Genomic DNA, 17,825 nt, shown 5'->3' with positions numbered 1-17,825 from the left:
TCGTCCCCCGCGAGGCTCAGCCTGTTCCCAAGTTGCAACCGTTGCAAGAATAATCCAAGCGAGGTGATGCGCGGAGAACGGGGCGCCATTAACGCACTGGCAGGATCCAGTCCCATCCCCCCCATAAGCTCTCGGGTACATAGAAGATAGAGCCCGAGGGATGGAGGGGACCTGAGAGGTCCTCCAGTCCAACCCTCAAGGCAGGAGAGCGTATCACGTTTGAGGCAAACGGCTGTCCCCATTTCTTCTTGGAAATCTCTTGTATAGTTTTAGGTAGAACAGAGTAGAATGAGAGAGTTGGAAGGGGCCTTGGAGGTCTTCTAGTCCAGCCCCCTGCTCAAGCAGGAGACCCTAGATCATTTCAATCAATCAATCAATCAATCAATCAATCAGAATAGAGCTGGAAGGGACCTTGGAGGTCTTCTAGTCCAACCCCCTGCTCAAGCAGGAGATCCTAGACCATTCCAATCAATCAATCAATCAATCAATCGGAATAGAGCTGGAAGGGACTTTGGAGGTCTTCTAGTCCAACCCCCTGCTCAAGCAGGAGACCCCAGACCATTTCAATCAAACAATCAGAATAGGGATGGAAGGGACCTTGGAGGTCTTCTAGTCCAGCCCCCTTCTCAGGAAGGAGACCCCAGACCATTTCAATCAATCACTCAGAATTGAGCTGGAAGGGACCTTGGAGGTCTTCTAGTCTGACCCCCTGCTCAATCAGGAGACCCTAGACCATTTCAATCAATCAATCAATCAATCAGAATAGAGATGGAAGGGACCTTGGAGGTCTTCTAGTCAAACTATCATTTTTTTTGGGTGGGGGGCACCCTTGTTACAGAGACTTCCTCCTTGAAGATCTGCAGGTGGGGGACAGCTAGGACGCTGTGGTAGAAAGGGGGAAAGCCACGCCATGAACGCCCCTCCCCACAAATGTAGGATATTCTAACTGTATCCTGAGATGAGCCAGAAAAACGGAAATCTCTTTAGAATATTCCTGATTTTTTGCAATAAAATAAAATAAAATCCCTCGTTCCAGATTTCTACCTACCTGTTGCAAACCAAGACGATCACCACCAAGGCAATGAGGAAGACCAGCCCGGCCGCCGAGGAACCGATGATCAAAGGCAGCTTCTCCTGGATGCTGGTTTGGTACTCAGCTGGAATGACAGGCAGAGAAAAAAGAAGATTAAATGAAGCCAGATGTTACCTGCAAGGTGGGCCTCGGCAGAAAAGCCTTTCCTGCTAGCTTGGAAGCCTTAGGATCGCAGAAAGGGAAGGTCGGGAGGGTACCGGGGAGGTCATCCAGTCCAACCCCAAGCTCCATGCAGGATTTTTAAATAGGATCACAAAATCCTTGTGGGAAAAGGTGGCAAGGGGCCTGGGAGGTCATCCAGTCCAGCCCCAAGCCCCGTGCAGGATTTTTAAATGGGATCACGAAATCCTTGTGGCAAAAGGTGGCAAGGGGCCTGGGAGGTCATCCAGACCAACCCCATACTCCGTACAGGAGTTTTAAATGGGATCGCGACATCCTTGAGGGAAAAGGTGGCAAGGGGCCTGGGAGGTCATCCAGTCCAACCCCATACTCCATACAGGATTTTTAAATGGGATCACAACATCCTTGTGGGAAAAGGTGGCAAGGGGCCTGGGAGGTCATCCAGTCCAACCCCAAGCTCCGTGCAGGATTTTTAAAAGGGATCACGAAATCCTTGTGGCAAAAGGTGGCAAGGGGTCTGGGAGGTCATCCAGACCAACCCCATACTCCGTGCAGGATTTTTAAATGGTATCACAACATCCTTGAGGGAAAAGGTGGCAAGGGGCCTGGGAGGTCATCCAGTCCAACCCCATACTCCATACAGGATTTTTAAATGGGATCACGACATCCTTGTGGGAAAAGGTGGCAAGGGGCCTGGGAGGTCATCCAGTCCAACCCCAAGCTCCGTGCAGGATTTTTAAAAGGGATCACGAAATCCTTGTGGCAAAAGGTGGCAAGGGGCCTGGGAGGTCATCCAGACCAACCCCATACTCCGTGCAGGATTTTTAAATGGGATCACGACATCCTTGAGGGAAAAGGTGGCAAGGGGCCTGGGAGGTCATCCAGACCAACCCCATATTTCGTACAGGAGTTTTAAATGGGATCACGACATCCTTGAGGGAAAAGTTAGCAAGGGGCCCGCGAGGTCATCCAGACCAACCCCATATTTCGTACAGGAGTTTTAAATGGGATCATGACATCCTTGAGGGAAAAGGTAGCAAGGGGCCCGCGAGGTCATCCAGTCCATCCCCATGCTCAGTGCAGGATTTCCAATAAGATCACGAAATCAGTGGACGGAAAGATTGGAAGGGATGGGAAGGGACCTCCGAGATCATCCAGCCCATCCCCCTGCCCAGTCCAGAAACCCATTGATAAATCATTGATTTTGCTCTCACAGAAGGTTGCAAATGGCCATCACATGACACACACCCCTTCCCCCGAGATCTGGCCACCGTCATAAAGATGAGTCAGTTGCCAAGTGCCTGAATTTTGATTACAGGGAAGGCCGTGACGGTCGTTAAATGTGAAACACGGTCCTAAGCCCCTTTTTTCCAGTGCTGTTGTAACTTTGGACGGTTAATAAATGAACGTTTGGGGAGCGGGGGTCAGCGGAACTCCCTGCCACTCACCTTCCGTCATCGTCTGGAAGTACATTTTCCCACTATAGCGTCCGTAGCCGGCCACTGTGCGAGCTCGCACCTGAAAGACGTAAATGGTTCCCGCCTTGAGGCCTGGGACGGTGACCGTATTGGTGAAGCTCTTGACCGCCGTGGCGTTGAACTCGCTCAGATCCTACGGGGAAAAAACACCACGGTTATTCCGGTAAACGAGGAGAAGAACAAAGAAGGGGGACGTAATCTTGGCCAGAAAATAACGTGGGTTGGTTTTCCCCTAGCTTTGCCCCTGCCTGGATGGATAATACAGCATCGGGCGGAAAAATCTGAATCTTTGGATTATCAGGGGTCACCGGGAGGTCATCCAGCCCAACCCCAGCTCGGTGGAAAAATACAAAGCTATATATATATTGAGTCGTAGGGTAAGTAGGTAGGTAGGTAGGTAGGTAGACAGACAGACGTAGGTAGGTAGGTAGGTAGGTAGGTAGGTAGGTAGGTAGGTAGGTAGGTAGATAGATAGATAGATAGATAGATGAGAGAGAGAGAGAGAGAGAGAGAAAGAGAGATTAGATAGATGAGAGAGAGATGATTGATAGATAGATGATAGATAGATGATAGATAGATAGATAGATATGAGAGAGAGAGAAAGATAGATGAGAGAGAGATGATTGATAGATAGATAGATAGATAGATAGATAGATAGATAGATAATATATAAATATGATAAGAAAGATGATATGATATATGAGATAGAGATAGATAGATGGAGATAGATGTAGCGATAGATAGATATGATGATATGAGAGAGAGAGAGAAAGAGAGAGAAATGATAGAGATAATGTGGCAATAGATAGATAGATATGATGATATGATATGAGATAGATAGATGAGAGAGAGAGAGAGAGAGAGAGAGATGATGGAGAGAGAGAGATGTAGCTATAGATGATAGAATCGCCCATGACGGGAAGGGAAAAACAAAAACAGCCTCACCAAGAAATACGCTTCTGGTTGTGTAAAAAATGTATAAATATTTAGCTTGTGAAAAGATCGGTTTCACCAAGGCCCCTAGGTCGATGCCAAAGCCACATCACAACAACACCCCAACCCTAGCAATTTTCAGACCAACATTTGCAAAACAGTGGCCTTGCTGAAAGGGCAAAGGCAACCTGGGTGCGTGTGTGTGTGTGTGTGTGTGTGTGTATTTGCAAAAAGAAAAGGGAAAAAAAAAAAGAGGAAAAATCTCCCCTTTGCCGTGAGGAAGCCAGGCAGGGGAAAAGAGACTGCCAAATTCTGCAAAGCAGCAGGATAAATTATGCAGCATCAGCTGCCCCCGAATCCCTCTCCCCGCGTCGGTTTTTCTCCTGGCAATCGGAAAATAGGTCACCGAGCGAATTATGCAGCTTTTGTAATCTCTGATGGGGAGGCTGGGTGTGTGCGGTGTCTCCGTTTAAACACGATTTGAATTAGCCCTTTTTAAAAAAAAAAAAATACACATCCTCGTGTCCAAAGTCTATTTATTTCCTCGTGCAAAACGGGGAAATCTTCCGTACCGTCCCCGGATAAACGTGGATTGATTCAGTAAACGTGTTTAAACACAGACGGCGGGGCAGGGTCTTACAGTCCATGTGTGAGATGATCTCCGTACGTGCAAAAGGTGCTTTCCCCTAAAATAAACTGGAGGTTTTTTCCCCTCGAAAATGTTTTACTTCTCCTCCAAGAAGCTTCTTCAGTTCTGAGGAAGCTTCTTAGAGGAAAAGCAAAACGTTTTCGAGAGGGGGAGGGAAAATAACAAGAAAATCCAGCGTTCTTTTGTGAAAAGCAGCATTGGGACAAGGATGTTGGAGACTCAAAGCTGGTCATTTGCATCCTTTTTAGAGAGCCTTTGAGGCCACTTGGAGGTTCGTTTGTGTCCTCGGGGGAGGGGGGTCACCTGAGTGGTGCCAATGGGTGTGGGGGCCTTTTGGGAAGTGCTGTGAAATGTGCCACACCTATTTGCACGGCTCAGGTGACTCGAAGGACACAGAGAAGCCTCCAAGTGGCCTCAACGATCCTCTAAAAGGATGCAAATGACCGGCTCTGTCTGCAAGGAGTATCAATCCTTCCATTCCTCACCATTCGGTCAGAGCTAGAGAAGCTTCTTGGATGAGAAGTGAAAGGTCTTCAAAGAAAAACAGGAAAGTCCCATTTGCCTCTTGGGGGAGGGGGGAAAGAACAACTTTGGGACAAGAATCTGCAGGACGGAGAATAACAACGTTTGCACGCTCAACCAACCCAACCGTTCATGGAAGATACCACGAGCTCAGGAATCACTCAAGACTGTGCACGGGGTGGGGAGAACGGGCGGGTTGTGCGCGAATGAGCAGTGGCAGGGTGGGGCGCATTGCATTATGGGTGTGGGCACACACAATTCCGGCACACTGGGAGAAAAAGGTTAGCCCTCCCTGACCTAAGAGGAGGAGAAAAGCTAGGACTTTCTAATGCAGGCCACGAATCCAAATATGAGCCCCCTCCAACTCCTCGATACCTTCTCGTAGTACTGGAGCTCATAATCCAGGATGACTCCGTTGGGCTGGTCTGGTTGAGACCACGAGAGGGTGATGCTATCCACCATCCGGCTGACTTGATGCATGATGGAGATCGCCGAAGGAGCTACGGAAGGGAGAGAGGGAGGACAATTTAATCTAAGCCCCATCTTTTGGGAGGTAGAAGCTGCTGAGATACAGGGAGTCTTAGAAGAAGAAGAAGAAAAAATCTGATTTCCACTTTGGCTTAGAATCACAGCGTTGGAAGGGGCCTTGGAGGTCTTCTAGACCAACCCCCTGCTCAAGCAGGAGACCCTAGTCCATTTCAATCAATCAATCAATCAGAGCAGAGCTGGAAGGGCCCTTGGATGTCTTCTAGTCCAACCCCCTGCTCAAGCAGAAGATGCTAGACCATTTCAATCAATCAATCAATCAATCAGAATAGAGGTGGAAGGGACCTTGGAGGTCTTCTAGTCCAACCACCTGCTCAAGCAGAAGACCCTAGACCATTTCAATCAAGTGGCATCTGATATTCTCCATTGATGTGCAACCGAAGAATGGGAAATAAATTACTCAAATCCAGTGCATTTTAACCATCTATCCCCTCCTCCCGTTGCTACGAAAACTGCCTTTGATTGACATCTGTGCTGGGGGAGAAGAGGGGGGGTGAGAAACGGGGCTTACGCAGAGGGAAAGAGAAAAAATCCAAGAAAAAAAGCCCACCCACCCCCCAGAAAGCCCCTCGGAGTTCCTTCGATCGGGCGAGAGCAGAACAAATTTGAATTAATTGTTCTTTAACTGCTGCAACCTTCCTTTCTAAAACAAACACACTTTCTCTCTTCCTGGGTGGGGAGCGTGAGGGGGGGGAGGTGAGGATGAAGAGGAAGGGAGGTGGGCACGACTGTGATAGGCCAGGAAGGACCCCCGGACAAATGCCAGCCAGCCTAACTGCCACGATCTCGTTTCCTGAAACCTTGCCAAGTTCAATCCATCCAGACAACACCCCCCCGTGCCCCCTCCTCCTCTCTGCCTGTCTGGTGTCAGCTGCCAATTCTGCAGACTAAAACTCGGGACCCCCCTCTTTTTTTTTCAAAAGAAGACACCCCCTCCCTGGATTCATCAAAGGAGCTTGAGCTTCTTGGTTCGCCTTAATCCCCTCGCCCGATGGGGGCCAGCACCCAAATAGGGGTCTCCAAGAGTTAGGAATGAGACGAGGGAAGCAGGGGGGTGGGAAGCTGTGTTTTGGGGAGGGGGGTCTCCTCTCCCCCCCCCTCTTCCAACCTCCATTCAGAAGTTCTCTTCCCCCAGCGTCAGGTTACCGCTGAGAGACCGAGTGGGAATTTTGCTATTTTCAATTACCGTCGGAGATCAAGTCAGAAATGTGGGAAGGTGGCACGGGAAAAATTACGGGGGGAGGGTTGGTCGAGGGTCTGGGAAGGCATAGAACTGGCAGCGATCCAGGCCTGTCACGGCCCCAAACAGAGTTGGAAGGGGCCTTGTAGGTCATCTAGTCTGACCCGCTTATAGAAATGATAGAAGGATAGCATTATAGAAAGTCCTCGGCTGACGACCGCAAAACGGGGTGGGGGTGGGTGAAAGGAGGTCTCACGTGGCCGTACCCGACGTGACGACCTTTTCTGCCATTTCAGTCGTTAAGAGGGATGTCACGTGACCACAACTTGGGACCCGCAACTTTGCCCTTGGAGAAGGAAACCGTGTCGTCCAGCAGAGGAATTCTGGGTAAGGTTGGGTCGAAGGGCAGGAAGCCAATTGCTTGGAATAACTTGCTTCTTTCAATGGCACCTTTAATATTAATATTTCTTCATATTGATATTAAGAAAATGACTCCTTCGGAATAGCTGTGCCATCACTGGAGACTTTCAGGAAGAGATTGGACAAGGTGACTGGAACATTTGAGCAGAGGGCTGGACTAGAAGACCTCCAAGGTCCCCCCCAACCTTGTCATTCCATAATTATATAATCTGAGATTAATTAATCGGTAGCATAATTTGCCTCCAGGGTTTCCAAAAAGAGACTGGACCGACATTTGTCCAGAATAGTTACAGGGTCTCCTGATTGAGCAGAGGGTTGGACTAGAAGACCTCCAAGGTACCTTCCAGCTCTATTCTGATTGATTGATTGATTGATTGAAATGGTTTAGGTCTCCTGCTTGAGCAGTGGGCCAGACTAGAAGACCTCCAAGGTCCCTGCCAGCTCTATTCTGGTTGATTGAATGATTGATTGATTGAAATGTTCTAGGGTCTCCTGCTTGAGCAGGGGGTTGGGCTAGAAGACCTCCAAGGTACCTTCCATCTCTATTCTGATTGACTGATGGATTGAAATGGTCCAGGGTCTCCTGCTTGAGCAGGGGGTGGACTAGAAGGCCTCCAAGGCGCCCTTCCAGCTCTATTCTGATTGATTGATTGGAATGGTCTGGGGTTTCCTGTTAGAGCAGGGGGTTGGACTAGAAGGCCTCCAAGGTCCCTTCCAGCTCTATTCTCATTGATTGATTGATTGATTGAAATGGTCTAGGGTCTCCTGCTTGAGCAGAGGGTTGGACTAGAAGGCCTCCCAGGTCCCTTCCAATGCCGTCATTCCATATTCTGAGCCTTTCTACACCCAGAAAGAATTAACATTCGTTGGTTTGTTTGTTTTTTCTTCCTGGGCTGACCGTTTCGTGTTTCCTTTAGTCTTGTTTTTGCAAACCCCAGGAATCTTTATGATTTTTATTTTTGTCATTTCCCTCTTCCCCGGCTTCTCTTTGCAGCAGCCCCCTAATGAGGAGCAGGAAGGCAGCGGAGGGAATGGCCCGGGGATGCGGCCTCCCTAATTATGGGGGAATTAGCAAGCCGACAGTTACTGTTTAGGTCTAATGAATAGATACATCACAACAGGGGAAGGGGCTTTGCAGCTACCAGGATAATAAGGCTGAGCCAGCTCGGAGCACGTGGGGAAAATGAGGAGGGGGCTGTGTTTGTGTGCGTGTGTGTGTGTGTGTGTGTAGGGGGGTTGCACTGTTTGTGCCTCCTGCTACGCACAAAAGTGCACACTCCCCCCCTCTCCTTCTTCTCAGCTTCGAAGGTGACGATGTTCACAGCTGCTGCAATAAACTCACACAAGCGTCGCTTAATTGCAACAGGCGAGATGGGGGAGCAGGTGGGGGGAGGGAAACCAAGTCGGGGAGGAGCCGAGTGCTTCCTCCCCCCCCATCCAGGCAAGGCAGCCCCCCCCTTCACACACACCTTAAGCGATCTGGGGTCCCTTGCACCGATATGCAGACCTGCTATAATAGGGTATGGAAGGGGCCTTGGAGGACTTCTAGCTCATCCCCCTGCTCAGGCAGGAGACCCTAGATCATGTCAATCAACCAATCAACCAATCAATCAACCAATCAGCCAATCAATCAACCAATCAACCAGTCAATCAACCAATCAATCAACCAATCAATCAACCAATCAATCAACCAATCAACCAACCAACCAATCAACCAATCAATCAACCAATCAATCAACCAATCAACCAACCAACCAATCAACCAACCAACCATCCAATCAATCAACCAACCAATCAACCAATCAACCAACCAATCAATCAACCAATCAGTCAATCAATCAACCAATCAGTCAATTAATGAGAGAAGAGCTGGAAGGGACCTTGGAGGAAGATAGAAAGAAGGAAGGAAGAAAAAGAAAGAAAAATAGATAGATAGAAAGAAGGAAGGGAGAAAGAAGGAAGGAAGGAACATAGAAAGAAAGAAAGAAAGAAAGAAAGAAAGAAAGAAAGAAAGAAAGAAGGAAGGAAGGAAGGAAGGAAGGAAGGTAGAAAGAAGGAAGATAGAAAGAAGGAAGGAAGATAGAAAAAAAGAAAGAAAGAAAGAAAGAAAGAAAGAAAAGAAAAAAGAAAAAAGAAAAAAGAAAAAAGGAAAAAAGAAAAAAGAAGAAAGAAAGAAAGAAAGAAAGAAAGAAAGAAAAGAAAAAAGAAAAAAGAAAAAAGAAAAAAGGAAAAAAGAAAAAAGAAGAAAGAAAGAAAGGAAGAAAGAAAGAAAGAAAGAAAGAAAGAAAGAAAGAAAGAAAAGAAAAAAGAAAAAAGAAAAAAAGAAGAAAGAAAGAAAGAAAGAAAGAAAGAAAGAAAGAAAGAAAGAAAGAAAGAAAGAAAGAAAAGAAAACTTTAGAAAACCGCAGCCAAGCGAGCGTTAACCTCTTACCCGCTTGGTTGGTGGTGATGTTGACGGAGGCAAAGTGAGGCGAGAAAGGACTCTGGTCCGTGACCCCGTTCACCGCCTGGATCTCGAAGGTGTACTGCGTGTGGGCTAAGAGGTCGTTGATGTAAACCCGCGGCTCGGTTAGGCCCAGCTGGCGCGGCGTGAACTGGACGTTGTCCCCGCAGCGGGTGCAGGCTCTTCGCCCCGAGCCGCAGCTCTTGCAGATGATGTTGTAAACCAGATCCTCGCGGCCCCCCGAATCTCGAGGAGGGCTCCACTCCAGCATCAGGGAGGTCTCGTTCACGCTGGAGATGACGGCCTGCGGGGCTGAAGGAATGGCTGCCAGGGGAACGAGATAAAAGAGGGAAGCAGAAGTTAGGTTACATGAGTGTTGCGCCTCGCTGGCCTGAGGGCAGAGGTCTGGAGATGGGTTGGACTAGATGACCTCCGAGTTCCCACCCAACTCAATGGGGCAATGATTGTCTCGGGCAGGCGGGAAGGTTTGAAGGAATGGCTACCAGGTAATCAAAAGAAAAGAGGAAGGCAGAAGTTAGGTTACATGATTGTTGGGCCTCGCTGGCCTCTGGGCAGCGATCTGGAGATGGGTTGGACTAGATGACCTCTGAGTTCCCACCCAACTCAATGGGGCAATGACCGTGACGATTATGAGCCGATTGCCCAGGGTCCAAATTTTGACGCTGCAACAGTCAAATGTGAAGCAACCACAAGTCCCTTTTTTCCCCTGTGCCCGTTTAGTGCCGGACACTAAATGAATGGCCGTAAATCAAGGACTCCGTTCAATGGGAAACCTGGCTGGTGAGATTGAGGAGAATCGGATAAGCCTAGCTTAAGGGAATGAAACTTTTCTGATCTGGAGGCTTCCAAGAAGAGATTAGACTGACGTTTGTTAGAAACCATGTAGGGTCTCCAGCTTGGGATTTTAGTGACTGTGCCTGCATGAAGAACAATTTACATTGATTGACTGGTTGAAATGGTCCAGGGTCTCCTGTTAAAGCAGCGGGTTGGACTAGAAGACCTCCAAGGTCCCTTCCAGTTCTTTCTGATTGATTGATTGATTGAAATGGCCTAGGGTCTCCTGCTTGAGGAGGGGGTTGGAGTAGAAGACCTTAGGGGGCCCTTCCAGCTCTATTCTGATTGATTGATTGATTGATTGATTGATTGAAATGGTCCAGAGTCTCCTGCTTGAGAAGGGGGTTGGACTAGAAGACCTCCAAGGTCCCTACCAGTTCTATTACGATTGATTGATTGATTGATTGAAATGGTCTAGGGTCTCTTGCCTGAGCAGGGGGTTGGAGTAGAAGACCTTCAAGGTCCCTTCCAGCTCTATTCTGATTGATTGATTGATTGATTGATTGATTGAAATGGTCCAGAGTCTCCTGCTTGAGCAGGGGGACTAGAAGACCTCCAAAGTCCCTTCTAGTTCTATTACTCTGAAAGTGTCTCCTGCTTGAGCAGAGGGTTGGATTAGAACACCTCCAAAGTCCCTTCCAGTTCTATTCTGATTGATTGATTGATTGAAATGGCTTAGAGGTCTCCTGCTTAAGCAGGGGGTTGGACTAGATGACCTCCAAGGTCCCTTCCAACTTGGTTAATCTGTAAGAATCTGATGATCTGGGGCCCAGGGTTTTTATCTGTCCGCCCCCTCCTCTCTGCCACCTGGTGGGAGGGACGTACTGGTGCAGGGCATCTCCAGAGGGTCCGAGTCGGCGCGGTAATAGCTGCTCCGGCAGACGCAGTTGGTGGCTCCTTCGGACGTCGTCCGGCTATTGATCGGACAGTGGATGCAGCTCTCGTCCCCCTGGTTAGCTTTGAAGGTCCCAGAAGGGCAGCCTGGATAGGAAAGAGAGAGAGTGAGACCAATTGGGTGGGTGGGTGCATTTAAAAAGAGGAAGGGGAGAGATTCGGGGTGCCGGCTCCTCTACCCAATGCATCGAACTAACTGCGGAATTCTGGGAGTTGAAGTCCCACCCTGGAGAATTCTGGGAGTTGAAGTCCCACCCTGGAGAATTCTGGGAGTTGAAGTCCCACCCTGGGGAATTCTGGGAGTTGAAGTCCCACCCTGGAGAATTCTGGGAGTTGAAGTCCCACCCTGGAGAATTCTGGGAGTTGAAGTCCCACCCTGGGGAATTCTGGGAGTTGAAGTCCCACCCTGGAGAATTCTGGGAGTTGAAGTCCCACCCTGGAGAATTCTGGGAGTTGAAGTCCCACCCTGGAGAATTCTGGGAGTTGAAGTCCCACCCTGGAGAATTCTGGGAGTTGAAGTCCCACCCTGGAGAATTCTGGGAGTTGAAGTCCCACCCTGGAGAATTCTGGGAGTTGAAGTCCCACCCTGGGGAATTCTGGGAGTTGAAGTCCCACCCTGGGGAATTCTGGGAGTTGAAGTCCCACCCTGGAGAATTCTGGGAGTTGAAGTCCCACCCTGGAGAATTCTGGGAACTGAAGTCCCACACTGAAGAATTCTGGGAGCTGAAGTCCACACCTCTGAAAATTCCCAAGGTTCAGAAACACCCTGGTGATTCTTTCGGGAGGAGGGGGCAGTGTGAATCTGATGGTCCCAGTTTGTGCAGGCCTTCCCACACCCGGGGATCATAATTTGGGGAGGGGGAGAGAAAAAGTGAGCCCTGTTTCTGCTGAGTTGGATTTCCTGTCCCCCAAATCTCTTCCCTATTTTAAAAAAAGGGGATATTTAGTTCCTTCCAGGCACTCCTGATCTTTTGCAAAAGGGTCTGGGGTCTTCCTTCGGCCATTCCAGGATGTTTGGCAGGCAGTTGGGGGTTTTCCTGCAAAAAAGCCCCTTTCCTCCCTCTGCCTCGCAGAGCCCCCCTCCCCTCGCTCACCAGGGGGGAATGTCAAGCCACTGCTTGGAAGCCCCCTCCCCATTTTTATCTCCCCTCCTACCCCATTCCCAGAAACCTCCCTCGGCAGCAGCCTGGTTACTCCTATGGGGACTGAGGCATCCATAAAAACTCCGAAGGGAGACAGACATCAAAGCAGGGTGGGGGAAATGGCATTTCTCCCAGTTTACTCAGAGCTTACTCTGCTGGTTAGGACTGGGGGTGAAACTAAGATTATCTTATCTGTGGTCTTCAGAAGAACAAAAGGGGGAACAGCTGACTGGGTTAGCTGACTCTCATATTGTGAAAGGCAGAGAAAGTCCAGATTAAGGAAGGGAGGAGGAGAGAGAGGCTAAATGAGTTTTCTCCTTCTTCTTCTTTCTCCTTCTCCTCCGTTTGCAAGCTCTACTCCCTTCTAGCACTGATGATGTTCCCTAGTTGGGTCATGAAAGGTCTGTAAGAAATCCACTGAGCTCAGAGAGCACCAAGGGCCCCCAACATCTCTCTCCTTTTCTTCCTCCTTTTTTCTCCTTCTCTTTTTCATTCTCCTCCTCCTCCTCTCTCCTTCTCTCTCTCTGTCTCCTTCTTCTCTTTCTTTCTTCTTCTCGCTCCTTCTGTTTCCTTCTCCTTTTCCTTCTTTTGCTCCTTCTCTCTCCTCTCTCCTCCTTCCCCTTTTCTCCTTCTCTCTCCTCTTTCTCCTTCACCCATTCTCTTTCTCCTCCTCTCTCCTTCTCTCTGTCTTTCTCTTTCCTTCTCCTTCTCTCTATCCTTCTCCTTTTTCTTCTTCGCCTCTCTCCTCCTCCTTTTTTGCTCCTTCTCCTTCTCTCTCTCTTCTCCTTCTCTTTCCTTCTCTCTCCTCCTCCTCCTCCTCCTTTTGCTCCTTCTCCTTCTCTCTCTCTCCTTCTCCTCTTTTTTCCTTCTTTCTCCTTCTCTTTCTCCTTCTCTCTCCTTCTCCTTTTCTTTCTTTTGCTCCCGTTGAGTTGTGAAGCATGAGTCGGAACAGCCTCCCAAAAATTAAGACTGGGGTGGGGGTGGGGAAGGCGGGGACCTTGATATTTGGATGGGGAGATCCCACACCCCCCCAAAAAAAAGATCCAGATGTGAAAGGCACCGAGTTTACAGAGACAGATCCCTGACCTGGCTTCCCGGCCCGCCCAAACTGCGCTTGGCATTTTGATCCAGAAATTAAATTAAAACCGTGATGGAAACCGTTGATTAAAACAGAATGCGAGACTAATTAAAGGCTCTGACACGGGGCTTGTCAAAAAAAAATATAAAAAATTGGCGGTGCTAATTAGCTGCTTGTTAACGTCGCTTCCCGACCCTTTGTGAAATATTTGTCGCTTTGGTTTGGGAAAATTGCTGTGTGTGTATTTGTGTGTGTGTGTGTGTGTGTCGGTAAGGTAAGGGTGTGGGGGAGGGGGTTGGAAAACAGCTTTTGGGCTTTTGTGGGGTCCGTCTTATGCAGTGCAAGCCCCCCAGGCCCACCCTCTTAGAATAGAACAACAGAGTTGGAAGGGACCTTGGAGGTCATCTAGTCCAACCCTCTGCTCAAGCAGGAGACCCTAGACCATTTCAATCAATCAATCCGTCGCAATAGAGCTGGAAGGGACCTTGGAGGTCTTCTAGTCCAACCCTCTGCTCAAGCAGGAGATACTACATCAATCAATCAATCCGTCCATCACAATAGAGCTGGAAGGGACCTTGGAGGTCTTCTAGTCCAACCTTCTGCTCAAGCAGGAGACCCTAGACCATTTCAATCCATCCATCAATCAGAATAGAGCTGGAAGGGACCTTGGAGGTCTTCTAGTCCAACCCTCTGCTTAAGCAGGAGATACTACATCAATCAATCAATCCGTCCATCACAATAGAGCTGGAAGGGACCTTGGAGGTCTTCTAGTCCAACCTTCTACTCAAGCAGGAGACCCTAGACCATTTCAATCCATCCATCAATCAGAATAGAGCTGGAAGGGACCTTGGAGGTCTTCTAGTCCAACCTTCTGCTCAAGCAGGAGACCCTAGACCATTTTCATTAATCAATCCATCGGAATAGAGCTGGAAGGGACCTTGAAGGTCATCTAGTCCAACCCTCTGCTCAAGCAGGAGACCCTAGACCATTTCAATCAATCAATCAATTACAATAGAGCTGGAAGGGACCTTGGAGGTCTTCTAGTCCAACCCTCTGCTCAAGCAGGAGATGCTACGTTAATCAATCTATCAATCCATCGCAATAGAGCTGGAAGGGACCTTGGAGATCATCTAATCCAACCCTCTGCTCAAGCAGGAGACCCTAGACCATTTTAATCCATCAATCCACCGGAATAGAGCTGGAAGGGACCTTGGAGGTCATCTAGTCCAACCTCTTGCTCAGGCAGGAGACCCTAGACCCCTTCAGACAAATGGTTATCCAATCTCTTCTTAAAACCTCCAGCGTTGGGAGCATTCACAACCTCTGCTTTGGCCAATCCCTTCTTGGCTAGCTTTCTATCAACAGGGGGAAAGCGCTGGGGATTCGAACCGCCAAACTGCCGACCTTTTCTGATCGACAAGCTCGGCGTCTTAGCCCCTGAGCCACCGCATCTTTTTTGGGTCTATCTTAATCCATGCAGGGGGTGGGCGGCCGGGCTGAGGACCCCCGCTGAAATTGAAAACCAAGAGAGGGATTTGGATGGCTCCAGGAAATCCCTCGCTTAGCTCCAGCTGCTTAGCTCAAAGAGGGCAGATTTTAGCCAGAGTTGGGTTGAGGCCTCGATCTCAACCCATCTAGTGAAAAGAAGGGAGGGAGGGGGGAATGGGAGGAGTGTTTTAATATTGGAGGGGCTGCCCCAAAGAAGTGGGGGTCCCCTATTCCCCAAAGCACCAGAAGGCAGGAGAGGAAGCAACAGATGGAAACTCATCAAGGAGAGAAGCAACTTAGAACTAAGGAGACATTTCCTGATAGTGAAGACAATTAATCAGTGGAACAGCTTGCCACCTAAAGTTGTGGAAGTTTTAAAGAAGAGACTATAGGGGGTTGTACTAGAAGACCTCCAAGGTCCCTTCCAGCTCTATTCTGATTGATTGATGGATTAAAATGGTCTAAGGTCTCCTTCTTGAGCAGAAGGTTGGACTAGAAGACCTCCGAGTTCCCTTCCAGCTCTATTCTGATGGATTGATGGATTGAAATGGTCTGGGGCCTCCTGCTTGAGCAGGGGGTTGGACTAGAAGACCTCCAAGGTCCCTTTCAGCTCTATTTTGATTAATTGATGGATTGAAATGGTCTAAGGTCTCCTACTTGAGCAGAAGGTTGGACTAGAAGACCTCCGAGTTCCCTTCCAGCTCTATTCTGATTGATTGATGGATTGAAATGGTCTAGGGTCTCCTTCTTGAGCAGAAGGTTGGACTAGAAGACCTCCAAGGTCCCTTCCAGCTCTATACTGATGGATTGATGGATTGAAATGGTCTGGGGCCTCCTGCTTGAGCACGGGGTTGGACTAGAAGACCTCCAAGGTCCCTTCCGGCTCTGTGTCTGATTGATGGATGGATGGATTGATCCTTGGCCACAGGAGCTTGCTGCCATCCATCCAGCCACGCCAGCCGGGCACGGCTTCCAGCTGCCAAAAGCGGTTTCCATGGCAACGGGCTCGGAGCCCAACGGGGGCTTTGGAAGCAGAGACACCAACTTCCTCACGGCTGCAGGAAAAAGAAGGGGGAAAACACACACACACACACACACACACACACACAACCACACCAGACAAAAGCCCAAATCTCACCCTCACCCGGGAGCTTTGCAAAGCTTTTCATCTCCCACAACGGCCCCTCCTCCACCTCGGGAGGGGGGGGCGGCAGGGGGGGGGGGCTCTGGGACCCTGGGAGCAGCCTGCTCATCCCTGGCTTAGCCAATCAGGGCTAAGGGCCCCGTAAACCCCGGGTCGCTTTGTATGCAATGGGGGTGTGGATGCAGGCGGGAGCCGGTGTGTGTGTGTGTGTGTGTGTGTGTGTGTGGCTGTAATCTGGAGAGCGTGCAATGGTTAAAGCAATCCCCTGCCCCATTTCTTGGAGCGCCCCCGGGGTGCAAAGGGCGCCCAGTTATTGGCGTATCCTGGGATAAGCTTCCGAAAAATGAAATTAAAGAAAAAAAAAACACCCTCCGTCCCCCAAAAAAACAGTGAGGAAAAGAGAAACGTAGCTTGAGCCCTTCGAAAGGAGAAACGTGGCTTGATCCCCTCTTAAAAGGAGAAATGTAGCGTAATCTTCTGTGAAAGAGAAACGTGGCTTGACCCCATGGAAAGCAGGAAAGCAGTTTGAACACCCTCCGAAAGAGAAACGTGGTTAGATCCCATGGAAAGGAGAAACGTAGTTTGAACACCCTCTGCCAGAGAAACGTAGCTTGACTCAATGGTGCCCAGTCAATCAGTCTGCCAATCAACCAACCAATCAACCAATCAATTCCATTGGCATCTCTATTACTAAGGAAAAGCTTTAATTACCAAACAAAAACAATGAAAAAGCAAAACAACAAATAATAAATAGTTCCAATCATTTAATCCCCTTCCTCTTCCCTCTCCTCTTCTCCTTTTTTCTACTTCCTTCTCTCCTCCCTCCCTCCCTCTCCCTCCCTTTTTTCCTTCCTTCCTCCTCCTCTTTCCTCATCCCTCCCTCCCTTTCTTTCTTTCTGTCTCTCTCTATCATCTATCTTCTATCATCTACAGTATCTACTTTCTAGCCATCCATTGTTTTGTTTTCTTTCCTTCCTTCCTATCTTCCCCTTCCTTCCTTCCTTCCTTCCTTCCTTCCTTCCTTCCTTCCGCTTAGAATAACTATTGCCACTTGGAATGTATTTTGTTGCCTCCCTCTCTCTCTCCCACCCACCCTCTTCCTTCACTTCCTTTCCTCCCTCCCTTCCTTCTTTCCTCCCTCCCTCTTCCATCCTTCCTTTCCTTCCTCCCTCTCTCTTCTGTCCTTCCTCCCTCCCTCCCTCTTCTGTCCTTCCTCCCTCCCTTCCTCTTCTGTCCTCCATTCGTCCCTCTTCCATCCTTCCTTTCCTTCCTCCCTCCCTCTTCTGTCCTTCCTCCCTCCCTCCCTCTTCTGTCCTTCCTCCCTCCCTTCCTCTTCTGTCCTCCATTCGTCCCTCTTCCATCCTTCCTTTCCTTCCTCCCTCCCTCTTCTGTCCTTCCTCCCTCCCTTCCTCTTCTGTCCTCCATTCGTCCCTCTTCCATCCTTCCTTTCCTTCCTCCCTCCCTCTTCTGTCCTTCCTCCCTCCCTCCCTCTTCTGTCCTTCCTCCCTCCCTTCCTCTTCTGTCCATTCGTCCCTCTTCCATCCTTCCTTTCCTTCCTCCCTCCCTCTTCTGTCCTTCCTCCCTCCCTCTTCTATCCTTCCTCCCTCCCTTCCTCTTCTGTCCTCCCTCCCTCCCTCTTCCATCCTTCCTTTCCCTTCCTTCCTTCCTTTCCTCCCTCCCTCCCTCCTTCCCTCTTCTGTCCTTCCTTCCTTCTTTTTTTCTTTCTTTCCCTGTATTTCTCTCCCCCTCCCCTCTCTCTCTTTCTCTCTTTCTTCTCTAACTCCAGTTCTCGGAATATTTATTTATCACTTGTGAGTCATTCCCTGCATTCTTTTTTGTG

At 49.1% G+C, this 17,825-nt stretch overlaps 1 protein-coding gene across 2 annotated transcripts in view; it reads right to left on the bottom strand.

The window, feature by feature from the left end:
• The window catches only part of EPHB2 (EPH receptor B2), a 58,138-nt gene that overhangs the window by 19,528 nt on the left and 20,785 nt on the right, over nt 1–17,825 (bottom strand). For both annotated transcript variants that reach the window (XM_081955093.1, XM_081955094.1), the window contains exons 4-8: nt 11,065–11,220; nt 9,373–9,708; nt 5,171–5,295; nt 2,662–2,824; nt 1,049–1,157 (exon numbers count right to left, since the gene is read on the bottom strand). In XM_081955093.1, the coding sequence (XP_081811219.1) occupies nt 1,049–1,157; nt 2,662–2,824; nt 5,171–5,295; nt 9,373–9,708; nt 11,065–11,220 (889 nt within the window). The remainder of the gene's footprint in view (nt 1–1,048; nt 1,158–2,661; nt 2,825–5,170; nt 5,296–9,372; nt 9,709–11,064; nt 11,221–17,825) is intronic.

Source organism: Natrix helvetica (genome assembly GCF_964273705.1).
Source record: "Natrix helvetica genome assembly, chromosome: 5".
NCBI lineage: Eukaryota > Metazoa > Chordata > Lepidosauria > Squamata > Natricidae > Natrix > Natrix helvetica.
The sequence above is the reverse complement of the archived record's forward strand: the minus strand, read 5'-3'. Positions and strand labels throughout refer to the sequence as shown.